Below are 17,735 nucleotides of genomic sequence, written 5' to 3'. Positions count from 1 at the left end.
CCTGGATATGTAGTCTAAGTGTAGAATGTCAACAAAGATCGCCTTCAGACAAAAGTTTTCAGAATTGACATTAAAATATGTCCTACATAAAAACTGAGGACAAAAGACTGACACTAACATCTGAAAAAAATATGAGAATATGAACAAAATATGATGTCATCCTAAGGAGAAACAAACATTCCAAACCTCAGTTTCATAGGAGAAGAAGCTTACAGAGCCAAGTATGCATTTTGAGAGAATACAAGAACATGGTAACAAGAAGTCAAAATTTTTAAATATTGCAAAAGAACGGAACATAAGTGTGAATCCTACAATTAACTAAACAAATATCAAATTTCAGTACATTTAGACATAAATCGCTATAAAAAAACTTTTTTTAATATGGTCGCTGCGTGAAATCGGAGTTGAACGTCTTGAACAAATTCAGGTGGCATCAATAGTGGGACCTATCATGCGAAGTTCCAAGGGTCAGTCCCAACTGCATGGATTGCTGTCAATCACTGGATTGTCTGGTCCAGACTCGATTATGTACAGACCCCCGACATATAGCTGGAATATTGCTGAGGCGTTACACAACAAACAAACAAACAATCCAAGGGTCAGCTGGTGTAGACTGAGGAGGTAGCGTCTACAGTGTCAGGAAATGAAATTTAGGAGCACGGCCATCATGTTGAAACGTCAAAGGTCAAATGAAGGTCAAAATGACTTACTACTGGTTGCAGCTTTCAGAATGTGCAACGGAGAAATCAAGGTTAAAATGTAAAATATCGCAAAAAGACGGAACATGTATGATCAGCCTACTAATGAGTACATGTGTACCATATATCATTACATTGTCAACAAAGATGGCTGACTTATGGCCACAAGGTGAGGTGAGGTGAAATTGAGTTTAACGTCGCGTCCAAGATTATTGCACTTATATAGCGACGTGCATGCACGTGTATGTGTGTGTGTGGCTGCTTGTACTAGTCCGGACTGATGCCGATTTATAGTGCTAGCTCACTGAGATACCATGCCGCAGTTTAACATGAATACCCCACTCAGACACAGTATACTGACTCCGAGCCGACCAGTCCTTGTTTTAGCCCCTTAATGCCGAGCGCCAGACAGGGTAACAACAAGTACAATCTTTTAACGTCTTTTTGTATGACGCGGCCCGGGATCGAACCCTGGACCTTCCGCTCTCCGGGCGGACGCTCTACCACAAGACCACGGAGGCGGTCTATGGCCACAAGGAGTTCCAGCCTTGTGTCGTCGATATTTAATGGTTAAATCAAGGTTAAACTATATTATTAAAAATGTCTCACTATTTGCCAAAGGGCTGCTGTGGCGGACATTATGAAATTTGGACTAGAACCTCTTGAACAAATTGGGTTGACATCATGAGTGAGAACATTCATTGATTCAGTGGATACGGCGGAGATAATATTTACAGTGAGAGGAAATGCATTTTAAGTGTTTATTTGTTGTTTAACGCCGCACCCAGCAATATTCAAGCTATATGACGGCGATCTGTAAATAACCGAGTCTGGTCCAGACAATACAGTGATTGACATCATGAGCATCGATCCACGCATATGGGATAGTTAGTTAGTCGCCTCTTACGACAAGCATAGTCGCCTTTTATGACATGCATGAGTTGCTGAAGACCTATTCTCCCCCGTATCTTCACGGGTCACATTTTAAGTGAATTTAAGAGCATGGTCAACATGGTCAAAAATCAAAAATCAAATATAGGTCAAAACTTAAATGTCGATAAACAAACCGGAATATTTGTGTTAAGTCAGACTCCACACGTACCAAATTCTGTTACATTTTCAAAATGGCCATAAATATTTTTTTTCAAATTGCCTCCGTGACGGCTATGTTGTAAATCGGATTCTTACCTCTTGAACACACTGATGTGTCCTCATTGGTGGGGAAAGTATTGAAGTTTCAGCCTCATTGGACGAGTGGTGTCTGTGGAGAATATGTTTACGATGATCAAAGGGTGACAGACAAACAGGACATAACATAAGCTCACGGGTGAGCTTTAATGTACCGCTGGGGTGTGTCGAAGTCTGATCGTTAAAGCATTCGCTCTTCACTCCAAAGGCCCGGGTGTGGTTCCCCAAACTGGTACAACGCGTGAAGTCCCTTTCTTGTGTCCTGCCAAGCAAACCGGACATTGGACCATAAAAATCCAGATAGCCTTTACTGTTTTTTTTAAAACTAAAAACGATATGATAATTTTAGATAATGTACAAGTGCAGAGATCCTGCTGCTTAAGATATATGTTCGTTATACAACACAGTTGGGGTCAGTTTTGTTGTCTCGGCCCAAACGTATCTTTTGTAGTTGACTCTTGAACCAAGAGAAATTCGCTAAGGACTCGTACAACGATTTGCTTTCCTCATATTTGTTTGTTTGTTTGTTTGTTTGTTGTTTAACGCCGCACTCAGCAATATTCCAGCTATATGACGGCGGTCTGTAAAATAATCGAGTCTGGACCAGACAATCCAGTGACTGACATCATGGGCATCGAGCCACGCCATTGGGATCGATGACATGCATCAACCAAGTCAGTGAGCCTGACCACCCGATCCCGATAGTCGCCTTTTACGGCAAGTATGGGTTGCTGAAGACCTATTCTACTCCGGAATCTTCACGGGTCTGTTCCTCATATTTATTGGTTCAGGCTAATTGGCAGACATAGCAGTTCAATTCATTCAAGTATGTTTGTCTGCTATCTCACATTTATGATGTATAACAGTCTAGCATTAAGTGATAATCTTAAAAAAGCAGGTGATAAAGTATGAGTTACCCCGCAGGGACCTAATCACAATGTCCAGAACTGCACCAGACACGGTCAACAGCCAGTCAACATTGTTCCTGGCTCATTAGAATTGCAAGATCGTTGGTGTTTAATATTTCCAGTTGAAATTGGGAACAAATCTGAAGGTAGTTTAGAATGCTATATATGTACTAGCGACAAACGACGCTGTGGCGTTGCAAGGAATAGTACATCATGCATGAACAGCACGTGATACACGTGATACACAATATTTGTGCGCATATAGGGGAACAAGCACTCATTAATGCACTTGAACTACACACACGCTTAGGATGCTAGTGAGTATCTCAATGAGTGAATGAGTATGGTTTTACGCCGCTTATAGCAATATTCCAGCAATATCAAGGCTCCACACATTGTACCCATGTCGGGAATCGAACCCGGGTCTTCGGAGTGACGAGCGAACGCTTTAACCACTAGGCTACCCGACCGCCCCTCATCTCAATGAACAGAGAGAGAGAGAGTGTAGCCAGATAATACCCTCCAACGTGGCACAAGTTGGGAAGCTCTTCAGGCGGAATGACGGCCAATACCAATGGCAACCACACCCACGATAATCAACAGTATCCCATCAAGGTGTCGTGCATGTACCGCCCAAAATGGTGGACACACCTGGTATAAATCTACACGCCCGGTATTAATTTTACAGGCATTATCGTCATAACACCTTTACTATCATTTCATCAGTTTCCTTAATTTTGGTGGTATAATTATTATACTAAACATGAAATTGTATAAAGGGTGAAATGGGGCGAAATTGTGTGAGTGTCTGCTTGTGCTCGTCTGGACTCATGGCGGTTTAACATGTATACCCAACTCAGGTACAGAAAACATAGCTACGTGCATGCACATGTGTGTGAATGTGTGCGTTTGTGTGAGGCCGCTTGTACTAGTCTGGACTTATTCGGACTCCGGGCCGACCAGTCCTTGTTTTATCCCCGTAAAGCCGAGCGACAAGTACGTCTGTGTACGTCTTTTGATATGACGCGGCTGGGGGCTCGAACCACCGACCTTCCTCAGACGCTTTTTTCACAAGACGAAAGTATAAAAAAACCTTTTATTTTCAACAACACTAACATGACTACTAAACGCAAATTGTTTCGCGAAGTATTTACATGTAGAACATAACATGGTGTTTTCCAGAATTTACCAATATCTAGTGAAAGGTCGGGGGTTCGATCGCCGACCGCGTCATTCCAAGAGACGTTAAACGGTGGTACTTGTTGGCGCTCGGCATTAAGGGGCTAAAACAAGGACTGGTCGGCTCGGAGTCAGTATACTGTGTCTGAGTAGGGTATTCATCTTAAACTGCGGCATGGTGTCTCAGTGGGCTAGCACTATATAATCGGCATTAGTCCGGACCAGTGTGTATGATACTACCAAATCAATCAACATAATCAGAACCAATGTAGGATTTGAACCCCACGATAAGGGATCAAGGTAAGCCTTGGACACAACGGTGTGGAGAAACCAAATCGGCATCCTCCCAAAACTTCTACGGCTTAAAACAGCAAACTAAAAGGTCCAGTGCACGGCAATTCCCCTGCTTCTTCCTGGTCTTCATTGATATGAATCAGTCTGAATATGCCCAACAACACCAAACACAAGATATGACTCGGGGTAAAGTGATGAGTTCATTGTTTAGCTCTATTCATGATATACTATCGTTCATTGAATGCTTTTGTGACAATATTTCCCAAAGCTTAAGCTTCTTAAAGGAAGGGCATTGGGGTCTTCTGTGCAAGTTAGGGCTGGTCCTTCAGAGGATACAAATGATTTTCAGTCTCCCGGTATAATTATTTGTTTTCTTCCTGGGGCTGTGCCAAAGTAGGCTACCTTGGCCTTATCTACTGCCTCACTCCTGTTGATGAACCTGAGATGTTTGGATGACAGTGGGGCATTTAAGCAGTTGTGAAAGCCCTCTAAATACCGCATTCACATGCACAACATTTACTCACGTCAGTAATTTTCCGCAAGTGTAAATATGCCTAAGTGTTTATTATGCGTTCACATGAAAATTAACTTGGCTGTGTAAATAAGATATGCAAATAGTGTAAGGCACACATATTCATCAGTCTCGTTATAACTTTCAGCGTCTAATGCAAAGACCGTCTCGTTACTTACTGTGTGCGTCTTTCGACACTCGTCTTTCCGAGGAAACGCTTATTTGGACGAAAGGTCGATAGTCAACATAGTGAAAAAATCTAAATGCATCTGATGAAGCAACATGTGTTTGATTTAATCGCTACACAACTTTTTGACTGATTGGAACTCAAAGAAAACACTGTCCATCCAGCTCTGGATGTCCGAATAAAAGGTGGTGTTGCTGTATACTGGAAGGCGTCAACTCCAGAATGCAAGTCAACTATGTGTTGATGTGTCCATGATGTCTGCCTAGCAAGTGTTGATCCTTTAATGGACAAGTACGTCATATCTTCCTTAGATGAAAACTCAAAGGCAAAAAAACGCTACGTGAAAAAAGGTGTTCCCAAACTGTACTGGGGCCATAGTAGGGTTTCATATTCCGATCAATGCCCCACAAGAACCTCACGCAGATCATCTACACCGTAAGGGTTAGTAGCTTATGTGTTCTGCGAATCATCAAAATCGTCAGATGACCCTACTCCGTGTTCTTGCTATAACAAGAAACTAACGTTAAGAATAAAATGTTTTGTGTATTATCTCTCTATTTGAAGTGTCTTGGACTTGAATCTCTTGTGATAAAAAATTGTTGTCATTTATATTCTTGTCTAGAGAGTTTCCCCTGAAAGGCAACAGTTTGTCAGAAAGTAGACTTTCATTCACAACTAAATACACATGTGTAATGTTTTGCTAAACATTCAAATGACAACATATACCATCTTCAACAAAAAGGAAACGCAAATGTCGATTTTTAGTAAATTTATTGTACTTAATAAAGTCGATATATTTAATTTAATATAATATATACACATGTCACATGCTGTCGTTATACGAAGGCATTAAAAACATTGTCACATAAGGCCACAAGGTTGTGATGAACTCAGTATCTCGTGTGACCGCCCCGGGCAGCAATCACGGCTCTGTATCTCCGCGGCACTGACTGGATAAGTGTATGAATTCTGTCCTGCGGAATTCTGCGTCATTCTGCGTCATTCTGCTTGTAACGCCTTGGCCAGTTGTGGGAGTGTCAGCGGCGTGTTCTGGCGTTGACGTACACGTCGATCAAGTTCATCCCAGAGGTGTTTGATTGGGTTGAGATCTGGAGATCTCGACGGCCAGGGCAAGTCACTGATGTTGGCATTATGAAAGGTAGTCTATCCGTGACACGAGCTGTGTGCGGTGGAGCGTTGTCCTGTTGAAATAGTTCTCTTTGGCGGTCAATGATTTTAAGAAGGTGAGGTTGAAGAATTTGAATCATGAATCGATTTGCTGTCATATGTCTCTGAACCACAACCAAGTCAGATCTCGTGGTGTAGGATATGGCCGATATAACTCTTGGCCGCTCGGTTCTCGGACGGTCTGCAGTGGAATTGAACTGTGTGTATCGGTCACAAAGGCGGCAAATGGTGTTGTGGTGGACGTTGAAGTGGCGTGCAGCAGAAGACAGCGCTGAGTCTCGGCATTTTCGAACTTGAAAAATGTTGACAATTGAATGACAAATTATTGGCTTATGCTTGACTTTTTTAAAGCCCATACCATGAGTTACGAATGCCATAACTTGCACGTGCATTTTGCTTTACTGTTTTCCTACATGACATTTTTTTAACAATTCTGAAAACAATGCCGTTTAAGACGTGCGTTTTGAATCACCGTTTGTCGAATATCAGGCCACCAACATTTTCCAATAACATACATCTATTTGATATACCCGATTTTTTGTGTAGTCAGGTTCAATGAACTACATACTACCTGTGCGTTTCTTTTTTTGAAGAGTGTACAAACAGTGTTAATTTCCTCAGCTTCATGACGAACTTGACTCGATGACGATCATCCGGGGAGTGGTTATGCTCATCTTACTGAGTCTAGGGAGTTAGCTGACTATAAAAGTCCAGTTTCCTCTCTTGACGAACTAGGCTGGAATTATGGATATTTTGGCTGGACTAACGAATCTATGCATAGTTCCGGTACGTCAATTGTCGTGCAGATTTCGATCGATTGCAGGATTTGCAAATCATTTGTACCGACAACTTAGCATTAACAGATATGTTCCAAATCTTTTCATGTTTTAATCAAGGTGCTCCCGTGATTTAGTGAACTTCTCGAAGTTATACATGTCTTGTTACAATGTAGATCTTGATTATCGATCAGATCGTCTTCAATTGGCGCCGCCATTTTGTCTAAAGCAAATGCAAGTGATATCAGAGGTGCAATCTGATTGGTCGATAGGAGGGACATAGAAGGGAGATAACTCATAATAGCCACTGGTGGCCCTACGATCGAACCCAGAAATACCAGCCTATTTCGGATCTTACTTCACAAGGTGCATCAAATCACGTGAGCACCTTGATAAAACATGAAAAGATTTGGAAAATATCTGTTGACACCGAGTTGGCGGTACACTTGCTTTTCAAATTCTGCAACCGACTGAAATCTGTACATCATGAAGATGCTGGATTGGAGAGACAAAAAACATGGTTTGTTTTAGCATTTATTTAGCACTGACGGACGCATGTACAGTATTAAAATATAAGAATGATGTTAAATTTTGTTAAATGCAACAATGTCGACTGACTGGACGAAATCTTCGAAGGCTGTAATGCTCTCCTCCAGGAAATCTGTGCCCACCTGAAAACAAACCATTGATGAGAAGAGATAGAGAATCTAGACCTTGTCTAGTGATACCCAATATACAAACAACAAAAACATTATAACTCAGGTGCTTGTTTAGTTGTTTTAACTTTTATTGAGAGCTGATCTATCTGATATCAACGACAGAAGGGTGAGATACACAAAGGGGATATTCTACTTATCTTCCAAAATAACACACCAACAAACAAGAATATATTCTCATCCCACTTCAAACTGATCAGTGAAAAATTCATATCCATTCATATTCATATTTATTCTAAAATCATATCAAAGTTTGGTACATTGTCAGGGGAATAAAAACATGGAAGTTAATTTCAACTTTTAACAAATTCAAATTAAAAAACTTCATATGCGTTAAACTGTTTTGCAATAAGTATACCCTGTGCAACCAGTCATCATCATGGAATCCTGTTGTCCATGTCTGAGAGAAACAAGGGACATTACTCTGTTCCATGGCTACTGCATTGATGTGATATTTGAAGAAACACATTTTGTCTACCTTCAATTTCACGTCCAAATTTCATGTCAGGGTCAGTCCAAAGAGAAATCTTGGATTTTGATCAAATGTGGAAAAATCCATGCATTGCAAATGTATATATATTTTTAGAGCTCTTAAAGATCATCTGCCTTATTTTCTAATGTTGGTTTTAACGATTCCTTGAATGGATGGAATATATTCCAGTATAATAAATACTCTTCTTGAATGTTTTGAGAGAGAGAGAGAGAGAGAGAGAGAGAGAGAGAGAGAGAGAGAGAATTCCAGGAATTTCTACAAACTAAATACCCATAATCTGGGGATTGTCCAAGGGGGAACGAAGAACTCGACCATTTCTCCACCAAGCTCCCAGAGTTCCTCAGATTTATCTCGGAATGTTTTCAAGGATCAGACAAACACATCTTACTCTGGCTGATTTTGAAATTCCTGTCATTTTAACAAGGCATACAAAACAATTGTGCCTACTTCATAATGTGCTGCAGTAAATGTCCAAGGGGGAACGAAGAACTCGACCATTTCTCCACCAAGCTCCCAGAGTTCCTCAGATTTATCTCGGAATGTTTTCAAGGATCAGACAAACACATCTTACTCTGGCTGATTTTGAAATTCCTGTCATTTAAACAAGGCATACAAAACAATTGTGCCTACTTCATAATGTGCTGCAGTAAATGTCCAAGGGGGAACGAAGAACTCGACCATTTCTCCACCAAGCTCCCAGAGTTCCTCAGATTTATCTCGGAATGTTTTCAAGAATCAGACAAACACATCTAAGTCTGACTGAACGAGAGATTCCAAACATATATGAAATAGGCTCTCTGACTCTAGGGCACTGGTGACCTGATGGCACCTGAATCCCCACGTCTTCCCAAGGCAAGAAAGTCCACTAGCCTCTTTATCAAAGTCTTCTTTCCACCCTTGCCATACCATGCCCACTTTCCTGTGCTAAATATGATAGGACTATCGCACATATCAATCCCCCCCCTTACCCTGTCAAAAATAGTCATCATTAGTAAAGGTGTGGTCAATGTCATACATTTCCAAGAGGAGGATGAAAATATAGAAGCTATGAACATACGAAAACAAAAGGGGAGGGGTGCTTCACCTTTTCGCAGGTGTATACTAAACAAAGCCATTTTGAACATGATGAATGAATGTTGTTTTATGCTTCAATCAGAAATGTTTTAGTTATATCACAGCAGGCTATAAATATTACAGGTACTCGAGTCTGGCCAGGGAACCCTGTGATATATGCATGCAGTGTTCGGGGCATCAAGAATTGAGTTAGGAGCTAGGTTCAGTGATCACAACAACGACAGCAGCGTGTAGGGAATTCGAGTGAGGTGTTCTATGTTAGTTCAGTTTAAATCAGTGTTTGAAAATATTTTTAAATCCAACAAGACAGTCAGGCAGGTCCACAAATGATGCCTGCCCATCTTCCAAGTTACCTGACAGCATTCGGACATCATAAATATTGAAACAACACCAAAAATAAGAGAAAAATTGAATATTGATTCAGTTGATATAATGCCAACAATTACTTGAGTGAGTGAGTGGGTGAGTGAGTATGGATTTACACCGCTTTTAGCAATATTCCAGCAATATCACGACGGGGGACACCGGAAATGGGCTTCACACATTGTACCCATGTCGGGAATCGAACCCAGGTCTTCGGCGTGACAAGCGAACGCTTTAACCACTAGGCTACCACAATTACTTGAGAATTTATCTATATAACTGAATATGTTAGCAGTCTTTCACCTATCTGCCAGGCAGTCTGACAGGTGGAGAAACATTTCCTGCAGCCCTACAGAAAAGTTATTAAATGATTTTCTGTTGTATTGCAGTCGTAATGGAGTCGTATTAATATCGGTCTTAATATTCCAGCTATATGACGGCGGTCTGTAAATAATCGAGTCTGGGCCAGACAATCCATTGATTGACATCATGAACATCCATCCACGCAATTGGGATCGATGACATGCATGAACCAAGTCAGCGAGCCTGACCACCCAATCCCGTTAGTCGCCTTTTACAGCAAGCATGGGTTGCTGAAGACCTAACCCGGACCTTCACGAGTCACATGAGACTGAGCTATGAACCATGCCACCAACATAGGTTGGCACACAGGTCTTACATTGTGACCACACAACCCTCATATAGTAGTGCTGGGGACCTATGTTGTCCTGGAATGTCTACGAACTAAACACCCAGTGCCTGGGGATTGTCTGAGGGGGAACGAAGAACTCGACCATTTCTCCACCGAGCTCCCAGAGTTCCTCAGATTTTTCTCGGAATGTTTTCAAGAATCAGACAAACACATCTAAGTCTGGCTGAACGAGAGATTCCAATATTCATTGAAATAGGATCTACTACTGATAATCTGCATCGTGTTAATCCACCTCCTTACCTTGTCATCTTCCACTACACACATAATCTGCAGCGTGTTAATCCACCCCCTTACCTTGTCATCTTCCACTACACACATAATCTGCATCGTGTTAATCCACCTCCTTACCTTGTCATCTTCCACTACACATAATCTGCAGCGTGTTAATCCACCCCCTTACCTTGTCATCTTCCACTACACACATAATCTGCAGCGTGTTAATCCACCCCCTTACCTTGTCATCTTCCACTACACACATAATCTGCAGCGTGTTAATCCACCTCTTACCTTGTCATCTTCCACTACACACATAATCTGCAGCGTGTTAATCCACCTCCTTACCTTGTCATCTTCCACTACACGCATAATCTGCATCGTGTTAATCCACCCCCTTACCTTGTCATCTTCCACTACACACATAATCTGCAGCGTGTTAATCCACCTCCTTACCTTGTCATCTTCCACTACACACATAATCTGCAGCTTGTTAATTCCATAACCGACAGGGACGAGTTTGGCTGAAATGAGAAAGACATACTTGAGAGGACATCCCAGAATGTGCTGCTGGACAGACACAACCTATCCCAACTTACATGAGACTTCTGTTTGCAACAACTTCCGCAACATATGCATATTCTGTACCTGAGGCAAAATACAAGTGAAAGGGTGTTTTCAATTTCAGCCCATCCAATAATAAGGTAGGTAGGTTTATATTCACTGAGCAGGGACTGACGAATTGATATTCGGGGGAGAGAGTTTATTTTATTGAAAAATATATATTTGTCCCCAAAAATGAGTATGGTTTTATGCTGCTTTTAGCAATATTCCAGCCATATCACTGCGGGGGACACCAGAAATGGGCTTCACACATTGTACCCATGTGGGGAATCGAAACCGGGCCTTCAAGCAAACACTTTAACCACAAAGCTACCTCACTGCCACGCCCGTTCATGAAAATACATAATAACATGACGCCCACAGCTGACAATACCTACATGACCCCTACAGCTGACAATACCTACATGACCCCAACAGCTGGCAGTACTCACATGACCCCCACAGCTGACAATACTCACATGACCCCCCCCCCTCCCCCCGACAATACTCACATGACCCCCACAGCTGACAATACCTACATGACCCCCACAGCTGACAATACTCACATGACCCCCACAGCTGACAATACCTATATGACCCCCACAGCTGACAATACCTACATGACCCCCACAGCTGACAATACTCACATGCCCCCAACAGATGACAATACTCACATGACCCCCACAGCTGACAATACTCACATGACCCCCACAGCTGACAATACCTACATCGTAACATGACCCCAACAGCTGACAATACCCACATGACCCCAACAGCTGACAATACCCACATGATCCCAACAGCTAACAATACTCACATGATCCCCACTTAAGTCCATCTGTTGCGACAGTTCGAACCTGTTTCTCGAGATCCTTCATGTCTGTCTCGTCATCCCAGGGTTTCACCTCCAAGATGATGTTACTCTTGGCGATCAGTACAGGCTCTGTAACAAACACACACACGATGTTTGCCGATATTGCATAATCACGTGGATTATAAATAACTGAAGGCTTAAGGCCTGTGCTTACATTGACTATGCAGATACCATTTGGAGGGAGTCATACTGCCAGATTCCGGGGGAGGCTGTAAGTCATCATCACAGAGACATGTGACAGTTGGTCATCAATAGCAAATAAAAATTGCAATATTTTCAAACAAACATATTTTTTTTATTATCAAAATTATTACAATATTTCCGAGGGTGTTGTTTCTATTCATGATCAAAACCAGGTAAATCTTTAGATAAACAGCATTACTATCAAGCTGTCAAAAGTTTTGACCATGGATCATATTAGTGGCCTCGTCTAAAGTGTGACCGTCCTACCCATGTGACACCAACACTACCCAACTCACTCTTTGCCTTCCTGGCAGCGTACTCTGCCACCCGCTTCTTTTTCTCAGCTTCCAATGCTGCATCTGCTTCATCATCAGATCCGAACATATCGATGTCATCGTCGTCATCGTCATCATCAGCCGGCTTCTTGGCTGCTGCGGACCCTGCACCTGCACCGCCGTATGTGCTTAGGTCTTTCTTCTGGCCTGGAAAACTATGGAAGACAACAAGTGTCATAATACTGAGTGAGTGAATGTTTCTTGTTTAACGTCGCACTCAGCAATATTCCAGCTATATGACGGTTGTCTGTAAATAATCAAGTCTGGCCCAGACAATCCAGTGATTGACATCATCGATCCACGCAATTGGGATAAGATGACATGCATCAACCAAGTTAGCGAGTCTCACTGCCCGATCCTGTTAGTCGCCTCTTACGACAAGCATGGGTTCCTCAGAGTTCTGCCAAGGCAGCTGCCTCGCAGGATTCTTACAATGATGTATTGATTGGCACATACTTTTTATGGTCAGTGGGACATCAGGCACAACCATGCAGATGGGTTTATTTTATATAATTATGGGAATCAATGACAGTGTCAAAAATATTTTCGGGGACAGCTACATCAATTATTGAATGTAACCGTCCTGATGTTTTTTGCCTAATGAGTCTCAATTTACAATAAGAGCCTTTCATTGGAGTACAATTACAAATGGTCCAATCAGAATCAAGTGTACACCTCTTTGCAAACATTGTAGTCAATAGTTCTGGTAATACCAAAGATGTTTGTGCTCCAAATGACCCGGGAATAAAAGGACCACATGTAATAGCAAAAATGATACGTATATTTGTATCGCAGTTCATTGCAATGATTCATGTCTTGCATGATTTCGTAAGACACATTGTGATATGTATTAATAAGTATTTCATGTGGTATACTGGTAATACCGGTAACACTACCTAGTTAGCGATACACAGAATGTTTTGCATGGCGCATCTGACAGTGACCATGGAAACAGACAGGAAAGATAGAAAAATTAAGTGAGTGAGTTGGGTTTTATGCCGCTTTTAACAGTATTCCAGCTATATCACGGTGTGTCAGCTTAATGTGGGAGGAAACCCAAAGTGATGCAGGTCTCAGACATTTACCACTTCGGTTAAACCCACTAGCACGGGCTTGGTGCTGACAAACCTAGAAACATAATCGGTGCGATTCGGGATTCGAACCCACGATCATGGGTTTCTGGCGTGCACAAGGGACGCAACATTGCACAGCAACATTGCACAGCGAATCGCGGTGCCTGGGACGTCTGGGCCACACATATCCCCAGAAAAATTGAGAAACGAAGAAATTGTCAATGACTAAGTGTGGTTACAGCATAACTTAGAAAGAAATATTACTACATGTCAGGTTTGTACAAATTATGTGAAATCTAATTCAATTCTGTGTATTGCTAATGTTCCTTATGGACATAGATTCTACATCAAGTACCAGCAGCTCGACTTTTAAGGTTTATATGATCTCTCAGAGTGTGGCCCCATAAGGTTTGCAAATGTATTTTTGCTGAAGGGGTCTCTATACCCACTTGTTCAGTTTCTTGGAGGGTTGGTTGGTTTGTTGTTTAAGGCCGCACTCAGCAACATGCCAGTTATATGACAACGGTCTGTAAATAATTGAGTCTGGACCAGACAATCCAGTGATTAATATCATGAGCATCTATCCATGCAATTGGGATCGATGAAATGCATCAACCAAGTCAGAGAGCCTCACCACTTGATCTTCAAGGGACAGGTGGTCTAAAGAGAGTAGAGTGATTGAGTATGGCTTTACACCTCTGTTAGCAATATTCCAACAATAAAAACATGAGGGGACACACATTGTACCCATACGTGGAATCGAACAGGGACATAGCCTACAATGGGGCTTGCTGGCTGGTAGTTATATAAGAACAGAACTATAGCATGGTTTACCTGTTCCGGTCATTGCCATAAGATGCAATGTGGCTGTACCATCGGAGAGCATGAGGAAGACCAGCCCCAGGTGCACCGGACAATGCAGAAAATACAACATTGTCACCTTGAGATGGGGTGTACCTGGAACCAAACATCAAACAAATCAATTGCACATGTAGGGCTCGCTTGAATAGTTGAGTCTTTTCCTGAGAAGGCAGCGTTCAAAATTAGCACTAGTCCTGTAGTCCTTGCCAAACTGTCAGGTATCATAAGGACTAGTAGAAATTTGCCATTTGTAAGGGTTTTGCTATATGTTATCATCATGAGGACTAGTACTAGTAGTAGACAAAAAATGCTAGTTCCAATCACTGGAAGGCTTTGTACTCCTCAAACAGCTGTCATATGAACTTTTAAAGAATATGGTAGTTGCAATGCATTTAATCAATTACTATTATTCCATTAATAGTTTTTTTTGTCTAGTACATGTTTTATGATTTTTGTACTTATATATCGTCTCAATAAAATAAATAAAACTATATTATAATTCTCTGATTGTGGTAAAACTAGAATGACTAAAAGGTTGCCTGAGAAGGTGACAACGTATTTACCATCATTACATTTCTCATTTAAACCATTGTTAAATTTGGCATATTTTCTAAGCCTTCCTGCTGATAAAATAGTGTTGTGTTCTGAACTGTTCAGCGACAACATATTTCTAAATCTGGAGTCAGTGAGTTTGATTCAACAACCCACCGAACAGTACTTCAGTCATATCACAGTGTGTCCAGCTTAATGTGTGGGGAAAGCACAATTTGAGGCTGATTTTTACCACTTTGCTGAAACCCATCAGTGCGGGTATGGCACGGACTAATCCCAAAAACATAGGTGGCTAAAATGCCAGCTTAAGTCAACTCTACAAAGCAACTTCCAGTGCTCAGACTACAGGGAATTTACATGGAAGTGATTGAATCTAGGTAAGATGTGTCACTAAAGTTCACATTCAATTTCACCTACAGTCATGGCCGCTGAGGAAATATATATTCCCGAACGAACCACATCATTCACATAAATAAATGTCACTGAAAGTATTTGTGTAAGACCATATAATGGAGGTCTCTGCTAGCAATGAAATAAACTAGGGTCAAACATGAATTGTTGTGCTGACATGTCACCATCCCGTTTCACAGCGGTAACAGGTGACTGAGTACATTAAACAAAGAAACAAATCGTCAAATATAGTTTACCCTTCAATGTAACTACGGTCTGCGAGGTAATTGTTTAAAGCCTCTTGGCCAGCCTTCGATTTTAGGTCCCCGAAACCCATTTTGAGTGAGGATTTCTAAGCCAGAAAGAAAACGTGGTCCGTCTCGTGGAAAGACCGGAAGTAAAAGGCCGCTCACCTGGGTTACGGAGTAAATGAATATTTTTTTAGTAGGCATATTAGATAAAGATTACTGACAGCGAAGCACAAAAAAAAAGTCATAAAATTGAATCATTGAAATTTTACATTTCTCCAGAAAATGATAACATCCCTCCCGCAGATAATATGGTTAACGTGAAAAGATAGACTATACGGTGAAACGAAACTAGATGTTTGGGACATATTTATCTGGGCTCGAGACAAGATGTGTCATTTATTAGATCAGTGAATATATGCCCCACTCCTGCTTTTCTACGTCACACTCGGTACCATTAAGTAACTGGCTATTGTTTAGTAAAAATGTGTTTGTAATATATATTGCGTCAAGCTAGCTTTTTCAGGGAAAAACAAAAGTTCGGGGTTTGTGTGGACAGAGATATATGTTTTGTCCCACCCCTGGTGTCCAATAATCCGAGCAAATGAAGGAAAACCAATATGCTAAGTCAATGGGTTCCATAATTTCCCGTTTTTATCTATTTTTAATGCTTTTAATATTCTTATATTTTTTTTAATACTAGTCTTTTATTGGTAAGGCGTGGTGTGCCAACAAATAACGCCATGGTTCTCCTTCTCATACAGTGCTCACTGCTCACAAACAAAATGTAGGTATTTCCACTGTGAATTACGCTTTACATGTTTAAATCTATTTCCACGTTTGTCCCAAGGTAATTTTCTACTTCCAAGTATTTCCCGAGGTAATTTTCTACTTCCACGTATGTCCCTAGGTAATTTTCTACTTCCACGTATGTCCCGAGGTAATTTTCTACTTCCACGTATGTCCCTAGGTAATTTCTACTTCCACGTAGGTCCCGAGGTAATTTTCTACTTCCACGTATGTCCCAAGGTAATTTTCTACTTCCACGTATGTCCCAAGGTAATTTTCTACTTCCACGTATGTTCCAAGGTAATTTGTACATTGTTGTGATGACAATTTGGAATTTTATACTGGTTTTGTATGACCTTAAACAGGAGTTTGGCATAACACAAAAACGGTAGACTTTATTCGAAAAACAGGTGTCAAATGGATGCGAAGTTGAAGTATTTGTTGGGTTTTCTTTATAATTGAAAATACAGACAACTCAAAAGTCTGTTTCAAAATCACTATTATTCCACACGTGTGATATCTTTGGTCGGCAGGTCCACAAAACAAGTTGTGGTTGTTGTTTAACGCCGCACCCAGCAATAGTCCAGCTATACGACGGCGAGGTTCGTCAGAGCAGCTTCGTCCATTGAATGAAGTGGAGAAAATACACCTCCTGTGCGACCGTACGTACAACCGTACGATGTGTCTCAATAAAATAAATAAAATTAAAAAACCCAACTAATACAGGTTTCCTCATTAGGATCAAGGTTTATTCATGTTTTCACAACAGATTGGTGCACTGGTCGGTACAGAGATCAAAGTAGTTTGATTAGATTAGTTAAAACAACACGTGAACTCTACTGGAAGACATTACATTGTGACACCATCTAACACGCACTCTGCTCACAACCCAACAAACACACTGATATTGGGCCAACATTGTATATTAACTTCTATAACCTTATTTTGATATGTATTTAATAATACTTTTAAAAATTACAAAGAATCAAACATGTCAGCGACTTATTTTCTTATCGCTTGCTTTAGTGAAAGATATAGATGAACGCTTTCTTTAAAGTAATTGTAATTGTTTTCAAAAGAACCTATCCTCTTCTGCTGTTTTCATATCACTAGACTTGGTTTAGTTTGATCTAGACTTGCCTAGGCTTTTATTAAATATATATATATAATATATATATACACTCACACATTCACTCACACACACACACACACACACACACACACACACACACACACACACACACACACACACACGTACATACGTACATACTTATATGTGTGTGTGTGTGTGTGTGTGTGTGTGTGTGTGTGTGTGTGTGTGTGTGTG

At 41.1% G+C, this 17,735-nt stretch overlaps 1 protein-coding gene across 1 annotated transcript; it reads right to left on the bottom strand.

Annotated features, from left to right (window-relative positions):
• Positions 1-7,450: 7,450 nt before the first annotated feature.
• LOC124131026 (elongation factor 1-beta-like) lies at positions 7,451-15,782 on the bottom strand. Its single transcript, XM_046494094.2, has 6 exons — positions 15,629-15,782; positions 14,403-14,525; positions 12,457-12,650; positions 11,921-12,046; positions 10,957-11,024; positions 7,451-7,600 (listed from the first exon to the last, which is right to left on the bottom strand). Exons 1-6 carry the CDS (start codon positions 15,706-15,708, stop codon positions 7,514-7,516), a joined length of 678 nt encoding a protein of 225 aa, XP_046350050.2. The 5' UTR covers positions 15,709-15,782; the 3' UTR covers positions 7,451-7,513.
• Positions 15,783-17,735: the final 1,953 nt, after the last annotated feature.

This window comes from Haliotis rufescens, unplaced genomic scaffold (genome assembly GCF_023055435.1).
Source record: "Haliotis rufescens isolate VD_foot unplaced genomic scaffold, xgHalRufe1.0.p SCAF_10, whole genome shotgun sequence".
Classification (NCBI taxonomy): domain Eukaryota; kingdom Metazoa; phylum Mollusca; class Gastropoda; order Lepetellida; family Haliotidae; genus Haliotis; species Haliotis rufescens.
This window is presented reverse-complemented; position numbering and strand designations above follow the sequence as displayed.

Excerpts from the sequence above, each read along its gene's own strand:
- LOC124131026 (XM_046494094.2), bottom strand. The coding sequence starts at position 15,708 with ATGGGTTTCGGGGACCTAAAATCGAAGGCTGGCCAAGAGGCTTTAAAC. Across the intron at positions 12,047-12,456 it reads CGCTGCCAGGAAGGCAAAGA|AGCCTGTACTGATCGCCAAG; the intron begins GTGAGTTGGGTA and ends TGTTTGTTACAG. Across the intron at positions 11,025-11,920 it reads TGGACTTAAGTGGGGATCAT|CCAAACTCGTCCCTGTCGGT; the intron begins GTGAGTATTGTT and ends TTCTCATTTCAG.